The following is a 15,458-nucleotide window of genomic DNA, read 5'->3' as shown; positions in this document are numbered from 1 at the left end:
CACTGCTTGTGCTCTTGCTTTGTCTCTCTCAAATAAATAATCTTTTTTAAAAATTTGAAAAAATTAATAGAAATATAAACAAGTTATTTTTCATTGTTGTTTTCTTTATTATTTTATTGCCTTTTTTTTTTACATTTTTCCAGCTTTACTGAGCTGTAATTAACATATAACTGTGTAAGTTTAAGGTGTACAACATTACACCTTTGATACACTTTGATTTGATACAGATATATACTGGAAAATTATTACCTCCATAGAGCAGCTAGCTAACCCTTCCATCAAGTTACATAATTAGCATTTCGTTTTGTAGTGATGTTTGAGATCTACTCTTAGCAACTTTAAAATATATATTACAGTATTATTAACTATAATCATCATGCTATATGTTAGATCCCAAAATTTATTTTCCTAACATTTTCTTTGGTAGACATTTAGGATGTTATCAATTTTTTGCTCCTACACACAATGCTGTAGGTGTCTTCATATGCACATATGCAGAAGTTTCTTCAGACTAATACATTCAAATATTTCCTACCATGGCCTAGATTTAGAAATAGATTTTGTATCATAATCCCATACACATGAAATTGAAGCAAATCTCACAAAGAAAAAAATCTATGATGCTACATGCGATTATGCCACCTACCAATTGACTACCCCTCAGGACCAATCTACCCTTCTCTATCCTGCTTTTTAATTCTGGAATTAAGTTCTATGATGGTTAATCCTATGTGTTACTCTGGCTGCACTACCTGCATGCCCAGACACTGTTAAATATTATTCTGGGTGTGTATATGAGAGTTTCTGGATCATATTGACATTTTTTATTGGTAAACTGAGTAATAAAGCAGATTGTCTTCCCCAATATGAGTGAGCCTCATCTCATCCAATTTACTGAAGGCTTGAATACAACAAATAGGTGGAATAAGAGAGATTTCACTTTCTTTGCCCATTTTCAAGCTAGGACACTGGCCTCCTCCTGCCTTCAGGTTTATACTCCAACTGAAACTTACACCATCAGCTCTCCTGATTCTCAGGCCTTCTGACTCTGACTAGAACATTGGTTCTCTGTAGCCTGCCAACTCTAGATCCTGGGACTTCTTAGCCTCTATAACCATACAAACCAATTCCTTGTAATAAATTTATACATACGCATATATATCTCCTACTGGTTTTTCTGGCAATCCTAGACTAATATAGAGCCTATCCACATTTCTTCTTTGCAAACTCACCCACATTAGGCTTTGTCAATAGAGTACTAATGTGACACGGCAAGCCCATAGCAGAAAGGAGTTTCCCTTCTTGGTTCCAGTGCACTATTTTATTGTCAGCACCCTAGCCAGGTGACCGGCATGTTGGAGGCCCAGCAGTGCTTATCTCAGCCACCTCCATAGACAAGCTATGGCTCTTAGGCTCTGGCATCTGAGGAACTGCACTTATGGACCAGCTCTGGCTCACTCATACCATTCCGTAAGTTTTACTGCTACCCAGCAGGTTGTTGCTATTGGCCAGCTCTAACCCATGCCCTCCGGCAAGTTTCTTGACCACTGACAGGCTACATGTTCCTATGGCAGCCATGGCCTTTCCAAAAGGATCTGAATCTTTGCCTTGAGAGAGGAGAGTGTTCTTTTAAATTAATTCCTTGCTTACTGACTTTTCCTCAGTAGTCACTGACTTTGGCACCTGTTACTTCTATAAATTTTTAATGTTTTTTTTTTTACCTCTTTTAGTAATTACTTTTTACCAGTTAACATTTATATTAAATATTCCCTATTCAAATTATTACTGTAAGTAGATCATAACTGATATAGCAAAATATTCCTGATATTTTTTATTAATGTTGATAGTGAGCACTAAATGAAATTTGTAATCCATTAATGATTTGATGAGGCTAGCTTTAAAAACACTTCTTTAAGGTATACACTTAGCCATTTAAATGCTAAATCATAGGATATGCACATCTAACATCACAAGATATCCCCATTATCCTCCATATAAGAATTCGCACTGAAAAATATCTGGGTCAACATCTGGATAGATCAGACTAATTTTATTCTCAAACTAGTATGCATGGACTTGTTCATCACTCTGATTGTAACTTGCTATTCTTTGTTGACAAGACTGAGCATTTCTATGGAGTCCATAGTCATATTTTTGTTCATTTTTCTATTCACTTGTTATTTATTAGCATTGGTTTACATGAGTTCTTTTATATTATCCTTGTCATTTATATTGCAAAAAAAAATTTTTTCCAGTTTGTAACTTGGTTTTTCATTAATCCATTTCATTGATGCATAATTTACATACAGTATCATGCACAGACTGTGAATGTACCATTCTATAAGCTTTAACAAGTGTAATACACACATAACCCAGATTTCATCAAGACACGGAACTCTTTAATCATCCTGAAAATTCCTTCATGCCTCTTTCCAGTCAATACTCTCCTAGGCAACCACTATTCTATCATCACAGATTTATAGTATTGCTTGTTCTTGAATTTCATATAAGTTGAATCATAGAGAATGTAATTTTTCATATCTGGTTCATTTGTTCAACGTATTTTTTAGATATAACCATGTTGTTGCATCTTTATACTTCTCATAAAATTTACCAAGACCTTTTATTTTTTAAATGTTTTACTGGTATGTAACATTCATAAGTGTGAAAATCATTAGTCTACAGCTAAGTAAACTTGCAAAGAATATACAACTGTATGTCCACCACTCAGATAAGTAAAATTGCAGCATCCCAAATGCCACTCCTATCTCTTTTAGTCATTAACATGCACACACTCTTAAATTGAAAGTGATACAGAAAGGAAAATGGATTGCTACTACAAATAACAATATCACAGATACAACTGTAGCAAAAGAAGCCAGATATAAAGGTGGTTATTTCAATATTCCGACAAATATCACCAGCTATATTAGTTTTACCTAATTCAGTACTTTATGTGTACAGGATCATAACGGCACGAACACTTACATCTGACTTCAATCAAGAGTGTATCTGTGAAACTGTGGAAGGAGCCTCGGTGTCCATCGAAAGATGAATGGATAAAGAAGATGTGGTTTATGTATACAATGGAATATTACTCAGCCATTAGAAAATACCCACCATTTGTTTCAAAGTGGATGGTACTGGAGGGTATTATGCTGAGTGAAATAAGTCAATCGGAGAAGGACAAAAATTATATGGTCTCATTCCTTTGGGGAATATAAAAAATAGTGAAAGGTAATAAAGGGGAAAGGAGAAAAAATAAGTGGGAAATATCAGAAAGGGAGACAGAACATGAAAGACTCCTAACTCTGGGAAACGAACTAGGGGTGGTGGAAGGGAGGTGGTAGGGGGGTGGGGCTGACTAGGTGGCGGGCACTGAGGTGGGCACTTGACGAGATGAGCACTGGGTGTTATTCTGTATGTTGACAAATTGAACACCAATAAAAAATAAATTTATTGAAAAAAAAGAGTGTATCTGTGAGACTCATCTGTAATGCTGTACATAATTATTCATTCACTTCCTTTTTGTGTCACATTCAATTGTATGAATATACCATCCTGCTGTTGATGAACATATATTTTTTCCAGGTTGGTTTGCAACAATTATGAATAAAGTGATCACTAACATCTTATACATGTATTTTGCTGTTGGATTTATACCTATGAATAGATATGTTAGATCATCAGGTATATGTACATTCAACTTTAGTTAAAAATGCCAAATACTTTTCCAAACTGGTTACCCCATTTCCTCTCCCAACAGCAGTGTATGAAAGTAACAGTTGTTCTACACCTTACCAGCAGTTTAGTATTGCCAAAGTTTTGAATTTTAGTCATTCCAGTGGCTGTGTTGTGGTATCTCATTGTGGTTTTAACTTGTAATTTCCCTGCTGAATGAAATTAAATACCTTTCCAAACTTTTTTTTAAAGATTTTATTTATTTATTCATAAGAAACACAGAGAGAGAGGCAGAGACACAGACAGAGGGAGAAGCAGGCTCTCCAAGGGAGCTGGATGAGGGACTCCATCCCCCGACCCAGGATCACGGCCTGAGCCAAAGGCAGACCTCAACCGCTGAGCCACCCAGGTGTCCCATCACCTTTCCAAATGTTTATGAACCACTGGAATATGTTTTGTGAGGAGCCTAATCAAGCCTTCTGCTCGTTTTTCTATTGGAATATCTTATTTTTGATTTGTAATAGTTCTTTAGATACTTTAAATACAAGTCCTTTGTCAAACATCTCTCTCACCGTGACTTGCCTTTTTTCTCTCCTTCATAAGGTCTTTTGAAAAGCAAAATTAAAAAGGTCAAGAAAAATATTTTCCTATATCTCCTTCAAGGTACATTATGGTTTTACATTTCACATTTAGGTCTACCATCCACCTGAAATTGTGTTTGGGACAAATGCTATGAGGTAGAGATCACAATTCATTGCTTTCGATATTGACACAATAACACTTACTGAATGTGCTATCATCTTTTATTCCAGGTGGCCCCATATCATCTCTTGCAAAGGATATCATTTCCCCAGTGCACTGCAACTTTCACTTGTTTCATGTATCACTGATGATGATACACATGATGGTATGTTTCTGGCCCCTCTATTCTGTTTCATTTATTCTGTCATTGCCCCAAAACCACAATGTCTTCATTTATAATAAGTCTTCATATCTGGTTGTATAAACCTTCCACTTTCTTGCCTTCTTCATGATTGTGTTGGCTATTTGTTACCTTTTGCATTTTCAAATGAATGATGGAATAGGCTGTTCAATATCCATAGGAAAAAAAAGAAAAAACCTGATGGATTTCTGTTGGGATTGTATTAAACAAAGATCAATCTGGGAAGAACTGACATCTTTATGACGGTAAGTCTTTCAATCTAAATATGGTATATGTTTCCACTTATTTAGATTTTCCTTAATTTCTATCAACAATGTTTTTGTAGCTCTTAATGTAGATGTCTTGCATTTTTTATTAGATTTACTTCTAGGCATTTGATGTTTGTGATACTATATAAATAACATTATTTCTTTAATTCATTTTCTAGTACCTAGTTGCAAATAGATATAAAATAATGTATATTTAATATATTGATATTGTACCCATCATATTTTTAAGTTTCCATATTTATTCCCAGAGTTTTTTTAACAGAGACTACTGGATGTTCATATACACAAGCATGTACAAATGATAGTTTCAATCTTATCTCTCCATTCTTTACATATCTTATTTTTCTTCCCACACTAGCTGGTACTGCCAGTATAATGTTCAACATATACAATGATACCAAGTCTCCTTGTCTCATTTTTAGATCTCAATGAGAAATCTTTCAATATTTTATAAATGAATAATGGTATTTGCTATAGGCTTTTTATTAGACATCCTTTACCAGATTAAGAAAATTCCCTTCTATTATTTTGCCTAGAGATTTTATCATGAAAGGGTACTGATTTATATTTGTTTTAAGAAAATGTTAAATGACTGCTGCACAAGAGCTCCCTTTCCAGAAAAGTGCACTCCCAAACTTACATATTCCTGGGTCATGGTAGGTTATACTTACTTCCATATCCACCTTAACAGTAGGCAACTGGATCAGAGCTCCATTTACATGGCATTGGCTCCCCTATCCCCATGCTCATATAGCAACATTTCCATTCTGTTATATAATTTTTTATACATTTATTTTTTTATTGATGTTCAATTTGCCAACATATTAGAATAACACTCAGAGCTCATCCCGTCAAGTGCCCACCTCAGTGCCCATCACCCAGTCACCCCCACCCCCCACCCACCTCCCCTTCCACCACCCCTAGTTCATTTCCCAGAGTTAGGAGTCTTTCATGTTCTGTCTCCCTTTCTGATACTTCCCACTCATTTTTTTCTCCTTTCCCCTTTATTCCCTTTCACTATTTTTTATATTCCCCAAATGAATGAGACCATATAATTTTTGTCCTTCTCCGATTGACTTATTTCACTCAGCATAATACCCTCCAGTTCCATCCACGTTGAAGCAAATGGTGGGTATTTGTCGTTTCTAATGGCTGAGTAATATTCCGTTGTATACATAAACCACATCTTCTTTATCCATTCATCTTTGGCCACAGTAACTTCTTACAAGATACATCCATTCTGTTATATAATTTGAGATGGCTTCTAGTCCTGCTGAACTGCCAGCCTAGGCTGCCCAGATACCCATGGTATCAATTTTGGTTTTGTCAGTACTCCGATTTTATGTGATTTCTCCCTAACTTAATTTTTCCTATGTATCTTGTTGATCTGAGTGCATGATTTTTTTTTAAAGATTTATTTATTTTAGAGATGGAGAGAGAGTGAAGGGGAGGGGCAAAGAGTGAGGGAGAAAGAATCTTAAGTAGATTCTGTGCTGAGCCCGGAACCCAACCCAGGGATCAATCCCACAACCCTGAGATCACAACCTGAGCTGAATCCAATAAGTCAGATGCTTAACCAACTGCGCCACCCAGGTGCCCCTGAGTGCATGATTTTGAAAAATGTTACATTTTTCAATAATACATAAATGTTATGGCAGAAATAACTATATACATCACAGAAGAGGCTAATAGTCAAGCCAAACTTCATTTGAGCATATTTACTGCCTTGTTTTAATTATAACCGATCACATCCAAACAGAAACACACAAATGAACTAATTACAATTCAATTCTATTCAAATGCAGCTAAGCATGGGTAGAAGATTTGATTATAAAATTAATCATTTAACATAGTATGTAAAAATTACGTTCTGAGGGCCAACATTGAGTTATTTAATTGTTGCTATCAGATTAGAACCAAAATAGCCTGCATTTATGATAAACATAGATTAGGAAGGATTTTATAACAATATATCATAATGTGGTCAATTATGCTTTCAAAATGATTGCTTATAATCTAAGACTACACAATAAATGTATATAATACTACCCAAAATTATCACTAATTGTGTACTATATAGGTCCATACTTACCTTCACATTTTTCAAGAATCTGAACTGTTTCTCCTATTTCTAAGACCAACCCTTGAGGGACAGATCCTCGAAAGCTGCATATCACTAGGAAAACAAAGGTAAACACACCAATTAGCATTTTTAAATACTGAGACAAGGTCAGTGTCACAGAAAATAATCACTAAATTTTCTTAAATACATACTTTCCCTTCTTCACTAATTCATCTTTCAAATACATAAGCTCTCTTCAATTCAATCTATATTTTGAATAGTAATGTAAAGTAGCTCAGTATATTGAAGGACATTTTAGCAAAATTACCCCATACCACACATGTATAAAAATGCTTCTGTAAGCAGAGTCTTTCTTTCCCTCAGCATAACTTGTGTTCACCTGTCCTTTTGGGGCAAATATGTTTCAATTATTTAAAAAGAAATTAACACTGGAGGCTTCTTATCTAATATAAACAGTTTTATATTATATTTGATTATTATTATAAAGATGATTATACTTTGAGAAACAAAGTCCCCATAATAAAAATATAAACAAAAATTAATGAAATAAACAGCAAATGTACAAGAGAAAATCTATAGTATCAATCAAAATTCCGTATTTACTGCGGCATTATTTACAATACCCAAGGTATAGAAGCAACTCGTCAATTCATAGATGAGTAAAGAATATGTAGTGTATATGTATATACATGCATGTATATATGTAGTATGTCTGTATATATACATACACACAATGGAATATTACTCAACCATAAAAAAGAATGAAATCTTGCCATTTGTAACAACATGGATGGATCCAAAGGGTATAATGCTAAATGAGATAAGTCAGTCAAGAAAAATAATGCCATATAATTTCAATCATATGTGGAATTTAAGAAACAAAACAAAGAAAGAAAAAAAGATAAACAAAAAAGAAGAGACTCATGAATACAGAGAACTGCTGGTTGCCAAAGGGGAGGAGATGGGTGAAAGAGGTGTAGGAGACTAAGAGTATACTTATCATGATGAGCATTGAGTAATGTATAGAATAGTTAAATCACTATATTGTATACCTGAAAATAATAGAACACTGTATATTATTATACTAGAATTAAAATTTGTTTTAAATTTCATCCCACGTCTTTTTTTTAGGAAAATGATAATTTTATTTCAAAATTTATATAAGAATGCAAAGAAACAAGAATAGCCTTGTCAATCTTGAAGGACTTCTACTACTATATACCAAGTCTTATAATCTAAAATCAGTTCTTTGAATGGCTAGTGTCAAAAAGACAAGAAATAACAAGCGCTGATGAGGATGTGGAGAAAAGGAAACTTTCACGCACTGTTGATGAGAATGTAAATCAGTCCAACCACTGCAGAAAATAGTATGAAGACTCCTAAAAAAACTTAAAATAAAATGGGACGTGACTCAGTAATTCCACTACTAGGTATTTACCCAAAGAAAATGAGAATATTAATTAGAAAAGATATATGCATTGAACACCAATAAAAAATAAATTTTAAAAAAAACTGGTAACTCTCCTAGCATTAAAAAAAAAAAAGATATATGCACTCCTTTGTTGACTGTAGCATTATCTACAATAGCCAAGGTATGGAAGCAACCTAAGCGTCCATCGATAGATGAATGGACAAAGATGATGTGGTGTGTGTGTAATGGAATATGATTTATAAAAAAGAATGAAATCTTCCCATTCATTACAATATGGATGGACCTAAAGGGTATTATGTTAGGTGAAATAAGTCAAAAAGAAAAAGACAGGGATCCCTGGGTGGCTCAGCGGTTTGGCGCCTGCCTTTGGCCGGGGCGTGATCCTGGAGTCTTGGGATCGAGTCCCATATCAGGCTCCCTGCATAGAGCCTGCTTCTCTCTCTGCCTGTGTCTCTGCCTCTCTCTCTCTCTGTGTCTCTCATGAATAAATAAAATACTTTTTAAAAAAAAGACAAATACCATATTATTTATGTGTGGAATCTAAAAAATAAAATGGACCCAAAAAAGTAGAAACAGACCCATTAATACAGAGAACTAATAGATGCCAGGGATTGGTGAAATAGGAAAAATGAGTGAAGGGGAGTGGAAGGTACATGCTTCTAGTTATGGAATAAGTCACATGGATGAAAGGTGCAGTATTAAGAATATTAGTCAATGATACTACAATAATGTCATATGGTGACAGATGGTTAACTATACTTCTGATGAGCATAGCATAACCTACAGAACTATTGAATCACTATGTTGTTCACCCAAATTTAATGTAATAGTGTGTGTCAACTACATTTCAGTGAAAAAAGATGCAAAAAAGGTGATAAACCCCTCATCAGAGTAACTCAAAACAAATAATTTCTGTAAGAACATTCATAGCAGCTTTATTCACAATAGCCCAGAAATGAAAACAACCCAACTGGCCATCGATAAGTATAGATAAAATATGTCATATTCAAAAATACAGTATCAGCCATAAAAAAATAAAGATCCACTGATACAAGTAATACATTGGACAAATATCACAATCATTATGCTGAATAAAGAAGTTAAATGCAAAAGTGTACATACTACATAGTTCTATTTACAAAAAGATCTAGAACAGGCTAAATTAATCTAAGATAAATAAAATCAAAATGATTAGGTAGCACAAAAAGAATATTCTGGAAAGACAGAAATAGTGTATGACAATGAGTTACATAAGTGTAGATTTTAGGCAAAACTGTACACCTAATTCAATATATGGGAATTTTACCTCAAAATGGATCAAAGACAATATAAGTGCTAAACTATAAAATTCTTAAAGAAAATATAAGAGTAAATCTTTATGACCTTAGTCAGTGCTTTCTCATATATGACACCAAAACTATAAACAAAAAAAGAAAGAATAAATTGAACTTCATTAGACTTAAAAACATTTGTGCTGCAAAGGATACCATCAAGAAAATGAAAAAGAAAATCCAGGGAGGGATGTATGGGTAGCTCAGGGGTTAAGCATCTGCCTTCTGCTCAGGGCATGATCCTACATGCAGGGATCAAGTCATACCCCCCCCCAACATTGGGCTCCCTGCAGGGGGCCTGCTTCTCCCTCTGCCTGTGTCTCTCTCATGAATAAATAAACAAAATCTTGGGGGATCCCTGCGTGGCTCAGCAGTTTGGCGCCTGCCTTCAGCCCAGGGCATGATCCTGAAGACCTGGGATCGAGTCCCACATCGGGCTCTCTGCAGGGAGCCTGCTTCTCCCTCTGCCTGTGTCTCTGCTTCTCTCTCTGTATCTCTCATGAATAAATAAACTCTTTAAAAAACAAATCTTTAAAAAAAAGGGGGGGGAAAGCAAAGAAAACCCAGATAATGGTAGGAAATATCTGCAAATAATATATCTTACAAGGGATTTGCATCCAGAATATATAAAAGAACATTTACAATAAAAAATTAAAATTGAAAAAGGATCAGAACAGGTATATCTCTAAGGAAGATATACAAGTAGCCAATAAAACATGAAAATGCAGGATCCCTGGGTGGCTCAGCAGTTTAGCTCCTGCCTTCAGCCCAGGATCCAGTCCTGCATCAGGCTCCCTGCATGGAGCCTGCTTCTCCCTCTGCCTGTGTCTCTGCCTCTCTCTCTCTCTGTCTCTCTGTCTCTCATGAACAAATAAAATCTCTTAAAAAAATGAAAATGCTCTGATTCACTTATTTCACTCAAAATAATACCCACCAGTTCCACTCATATGTGGAATATAAGAAACAGTGCAGAGGATTCTAGGGGAAGGGAGGGAAAACTGAGAAGTCATCAAAGAGGGAGAAAAACCATGAGAGACTCTTAATTATAGCAAACAAACTGAAGGTTGCTGGAGGGGAGGTGGGTAGGGAGATGGGGTAATTGGGTGATGTGATGAGCACTGGGTGTTATACGCAACTGATGAATTAGTGAACACAACATCTGAAACTAATAATGTGCTATATGTGGCTAATTGAATTTGACTTAAAAAAGAAAAAAACATGAAAATGTTCAACATCATTAGTCATTAGTGAAATGCTAATCAAAACCATGAGATGCGATTTCATACCCACTACAATGGCTATAATCAAAAAGACTGACAATAAAACTGAGGGATGTATTGCTGGTAGAAATGTAAAATAGTACAGCTGCTGTAGAAAATCGTTTGGCAGTTCCTCAAAAAGTTAAACATATAATTATCACATGATCCAGCATTTCCACTCCTACATATATACCCCAAGAGAACTGAAAATATTTACTCACACAAAAAGTTATCCACAAAGGATCATACATAACACAACTTGTAATAGACAAAAGTTGAAACAGACCATATATCCATCAAATAAATGACTGAATAAACAAAATGTGGTATATCCATACAATAGAATATGATCATGCATAAAAAGAAGGAAGTACTAATATATACTAGTGTATGGATGAACCTGAAAACCTATGCTAGGGCAGCCCAGGTGGCTCAGCAGTTTAGCACTGCCTTCAGCCCAGGGCATGATCATGGAGACCCGGGATCGAGTCCCACATCAGGCTCCCTGCATGGAGCTTGCTTCTCCCTCTGCCTGTGTCTCTGCCCCTCTCTCTCTCTCTCTCTCTCTCTCTCTCTCTGTGAGTCTCTCAAAAAAAAAAAACAAACAAACAAACAACCTACGCTAAGTTTTTTTTTTTTGTTTTTTGTTTTTTTTTTTAACCCTACGCTAGGTTAAAGCAACTGGACACAGGGACGCCTGGGTGGCTCAGCGGTTGAGCGTCTGCCTTCAGCTCAGGGTGTGATCCCAGTCTGGAGATAGAGTCCCATATCGGGCTCCCTTGGAGAGTCTGCTTCTCCCTCTGCCTATATCTCTGCCTCTCTCTCTGTGTCTCTCATGAATAAATAAATAAAATCTTAAAAAAAAAAAAGAAACTAGACACAAAAAACCACATATTGCATGATTCCATTCATATGAAATGTCCAGAATAGGCAAATCCCATGGACATAGAAAGTAGGCTAGTAACTGTGATTTTCTTGGAGAGAAAAATGTGGAGTGACTGACTGTCATTGGGTACAGGGATTCTTTATGGAGTGATGAAAATATTCTGGAATATGATCGTGATAATAGTTATTCAACCTTCTAAATACATTAAAACCACTGAATTATATACCCTTATTTTTTAAGGATTTTTATTTATTTGAGAGAAAGAGAGAAATGGAGAGAGAACACATAAGCGGGGGTGGGAGCAGAAACAGACTCCCCACTGAGCAGAGAGCCCAATGCAGGGCTTGATCTCAGGACCCTGAGATCTGAGCCAAAAGCAGGCTCTCAACCAACTAAGCCACCCAGGCACCCCTGTATATCTTTTTTAAAAGGTAAAGAAATACTAGCGGCTTCCCTTGATTTTTTGTTTTGTTTTGGTTTTTGGTTTTTGGGGTTTTTTGGGGGGTTTTTTTTTTTTGCTTTCCTTGATTCATGAGCTCAAATGTAGTTATGAATCCTGCTCGTTAGTATTCAAAATTCCCATTCCCACGTCTGAAGTGAATGAAAAAAAACATGGAGTCAACACTAACTCAGTACCATCTGATGTGGAAGCTACTAAGATGTGTTATGACTGATGTAGTGAAAATATACACAGACAGAAAATAACTTGGACCAGTTTACAAAGCTTGTAAAAACATGTAAGATGTTTAAAATCTATGGTTATTCAATATTTGATCAGTATTTGGCAATACTTGTCTGAAAAAGTATTTATAAAGATGAAAAATATAAAATCTCATTACAAGTCAGCATTAACAGATTAAGATTTGTGACTGATTTTGATTATAAGGAACATTAACACTAAAGACAATTAATCCAAAAAAAATTCTATTCTTATCATTAGAGATATATTACCAAAAACATTGTGCTCAATTATTTTTAAATTTCATCAATAAAAACTGTGTGGAAATTTATTTACTTTCTTATTGGCCTAAGTATATCTACAAAACATACATCAATTTTGCCTCTTAGCCTACAAAGTTAAAAATATTTTACTATCTGGTCCTTTAGAGGAAAAATTTGCCAACTCCTAGTCTGAAACAAAAATAGTTCCAATGTGTTGTGTATTTGTAGTATTCTGAAAAGTAAAATGTGTGACAAAAGTAACACCAAGTATAGGAGGGAGGAATTTATAGTGTGTTGTGTGTTCACTGACTGCCTCCACTTTACGGTCACAGAGTAGTTTTTTTCCTCTTCACTAGCATATTTTAAAACTACATAACACATTTTTTATGTGTTACATGTGTATACATACATATATTAGAGATAAGGAGTGCAAAGAGGGGGAGGAGCAGAGGGAGAGGGACAAGCAGACTCCACACTGAGTGCAGAGCCCAACACAGGGCTGGACCACAGGACCCTGAGATCATGACCTGAGCCAAAATCAAGTTCCATACTTAACAAACTGTTAAGGCGCCCCTGCATAATACATTCTTCTTACAAGGAATTCACAAACCTTCCTATGAATTATCATTTTCCACTTGATAACTTCCCTATGAAGCAGGAAGGAAAGTATAAACAAAGAAAATTTCTTATGGGTACTGGAGTTTATTTCAAACATAAAAATATAAGAATGAAGGGCACTTGGGTAGCTCAGTGGGTTAAGCCTCCAACTCTTGATTTCAGCTCAAGTCACAATCTCAAGGTTGTGGAGGCAGGGCAAGATGGTAGAAGAGTAGGGTCCCCAAGTCACCTGTCCCCACCAACTTACCTAGATAACTTTTAAATCATCCTAAAAATCTATGAATTTGGCCTGAGATTTAAAGAGAGAACAGCCAGAATGCTACAGTGAGAAGCGTTCGAGCTTCTATCAAGGTAGGAAGACAGAAAAAAATAAATAAAAAAGCATCCAAGGGGGAGGGGCCCCCCGCGAGGAGCCAGGCTAAGGCCTGGCAGCGAGAGCCCCCAGGACAGGAAAGCCCAGTCCCAGAAAAACAGAAAGTTTACCAATCGTCCTGGACGGAAAGGCGCTCGCAGGGAACTCAGGCAGGATCCCAGAAGGGGCGGGGATGCCCTCAGGCTCCCAGGGGCAGTAACAGAGGAACTGTGCCCCGGGGAGAGCACACTACACACCGCTGCCGAGCTCCATAAAAGGCTGGTGTGCATCCAGCAGGATCCAGGAGCAACTCAGGCAGCAGCTCCGGTGGCAGCTCCACACAGAGGGGGCTGCACTGCCCTGAGAGCATGATTCCAGCAGTGCAGGCCCTGGACCAAGGGCACTGGGGGACACTGCCCGAGATCTGCGCCACCCCCACCCCCCCGGGCCAGGTGGAGGCTGGGAGGACACAGGGCAGCAAGGACGCTCCTGCCACTGGGCGACCCCGAGCTGTGCTGGGCAGCCCCGAGCTGTGCATATCAGCGTCCCTCGCCCCCAGAGCATCCAGGTCCCTGCAGGCTGGGAGCTGTGGTAATTTCCGCAGGGGCTGACTCCAGAGCTGGAGAGCTGGCCACCGCCACTGTTGTTCCTCCTGGTGTCACCTTGTACCTGGGACTGAGCAGGGGCTTCACAGGATAAACAGCTCCCATTGAGCCTTGCACCTGGCAGGAGGCTGGACAGCTCTCCCAGGTGCACACACCTGAGAATCAGCACAGCAGGCCCCTCCCCCAGAAGACCAGCTGGAAGGACAGGGGAAAAGCAACTTATTGACTAAGCAGCTCTGAAAAGTTCCAGGGGAAGTGGAGGGATTTACACTATGTAGGATCAGAGGATACTCCTCCTTGTTTTTTGTTTTGTTTGTTCCCCACCCCCTTTTTTTTTTTCTTTTTCTCCTTTTTCCAGTACAACTTGTTTTTGGACACTCTGCACTGAGCAAAATGACTAGAAGGAAAAATCACCACAAAAGAAATCAGAAACAGTACTCACTCCCACAGAGTTACAAATTTTGGATTACAATTCAAAGTCAGAAAGCCAATTCAGAAGCACAATTATAAAGCTACTGGTGCCTCTAGAAAAAAGCATAAAGGATTCAAGAGACTTCATGACTGTAGAATTTAGATCTAATCAGGCAGAAATTAAAAATCAATTAAATGAGATGCAATCCAAACTGGAGGTCCTAACAATGAGGGTTAAAAAGGTAGAAGAACGAGTGAGTGACACAGAAGACAAGTTGATGGCAAGGAAGTAAGCTGAGGAAAAAAGAGAAAAACAGTTAAAAGATCATGAGGACAGGTTAAGGGAAATAAATGACAGCCTCAGAAGGAAAAATCTATGTTTAATTGGGGTTCCAGAGGGCGCCGAAAGAGACAGAGGACCAGAAAGTGTATTTGAACAAATCATAGCTGAGAACTTTCCTAACTTGGGAAGGGAAACAGGCATTCAGATCCAGGGGATAGAGAGATTCCCCCCCAAAAAAATCAATAAAAACCGCTCAAAACCTCAACATTTAATAGTGAAACTTGCAAATTCCAAAGATAAAGAGAAGATCCTTAAAGAAGCAAGAGACAAGAGATCCCTAACCTTTATGGGGAGAAGTATTAG

At 37.1% G+C, this 15,458-nt stretch overlaps 1 protein-coding gene across 9 annotated transcripts in view; it reads right to left on the bottom strand.

Annotated features, from left to right (window-relative positions):
* Window positions 1-15,458, bottom strand: part of DOCK3 (dedicator of cytokinesis 3) — a 525,841-nt gene that overhangs the window by 446,782 nt on the left and 63,601 nt on the right. For all 9 annotated transcript variants that reach the window (XM_041761983.1, XM_041761990.1, XM_041761984.1 and 6 more), the window contains exon 2: window positions 6,986-7,069. In XM_041761983.1, coding sequence (XP_041617917.1) covers window positions 6,986-7,069 — 84 coding nt within the window. The remainder of the gene's footprint in view (window positions 1-6,985; window positions 7,070-15,458) is intronic.

The sequence above is a fragment of the Vulpes lagopus genome, chromosome 7 (assembly GCF_018345385.1).
Source record: "Vulpes lagopus strain Blue_001 chromosome 7, ASM1834538v1, whole genome shotgun sequence".
In the NCBI taxonomy this organism is placed as follows: domain Eukaryota; kingdom Metazoa; phylum Chordata; class Mammalia; order Carnivora; family Canidae; genus Vulpes; species Vulpes lagopus.
The sequence above is the reverse complement of the archived record's forward strand: the minus strand, read 5'-3'. Positions and strand labels throughout refer to the sequence as shown.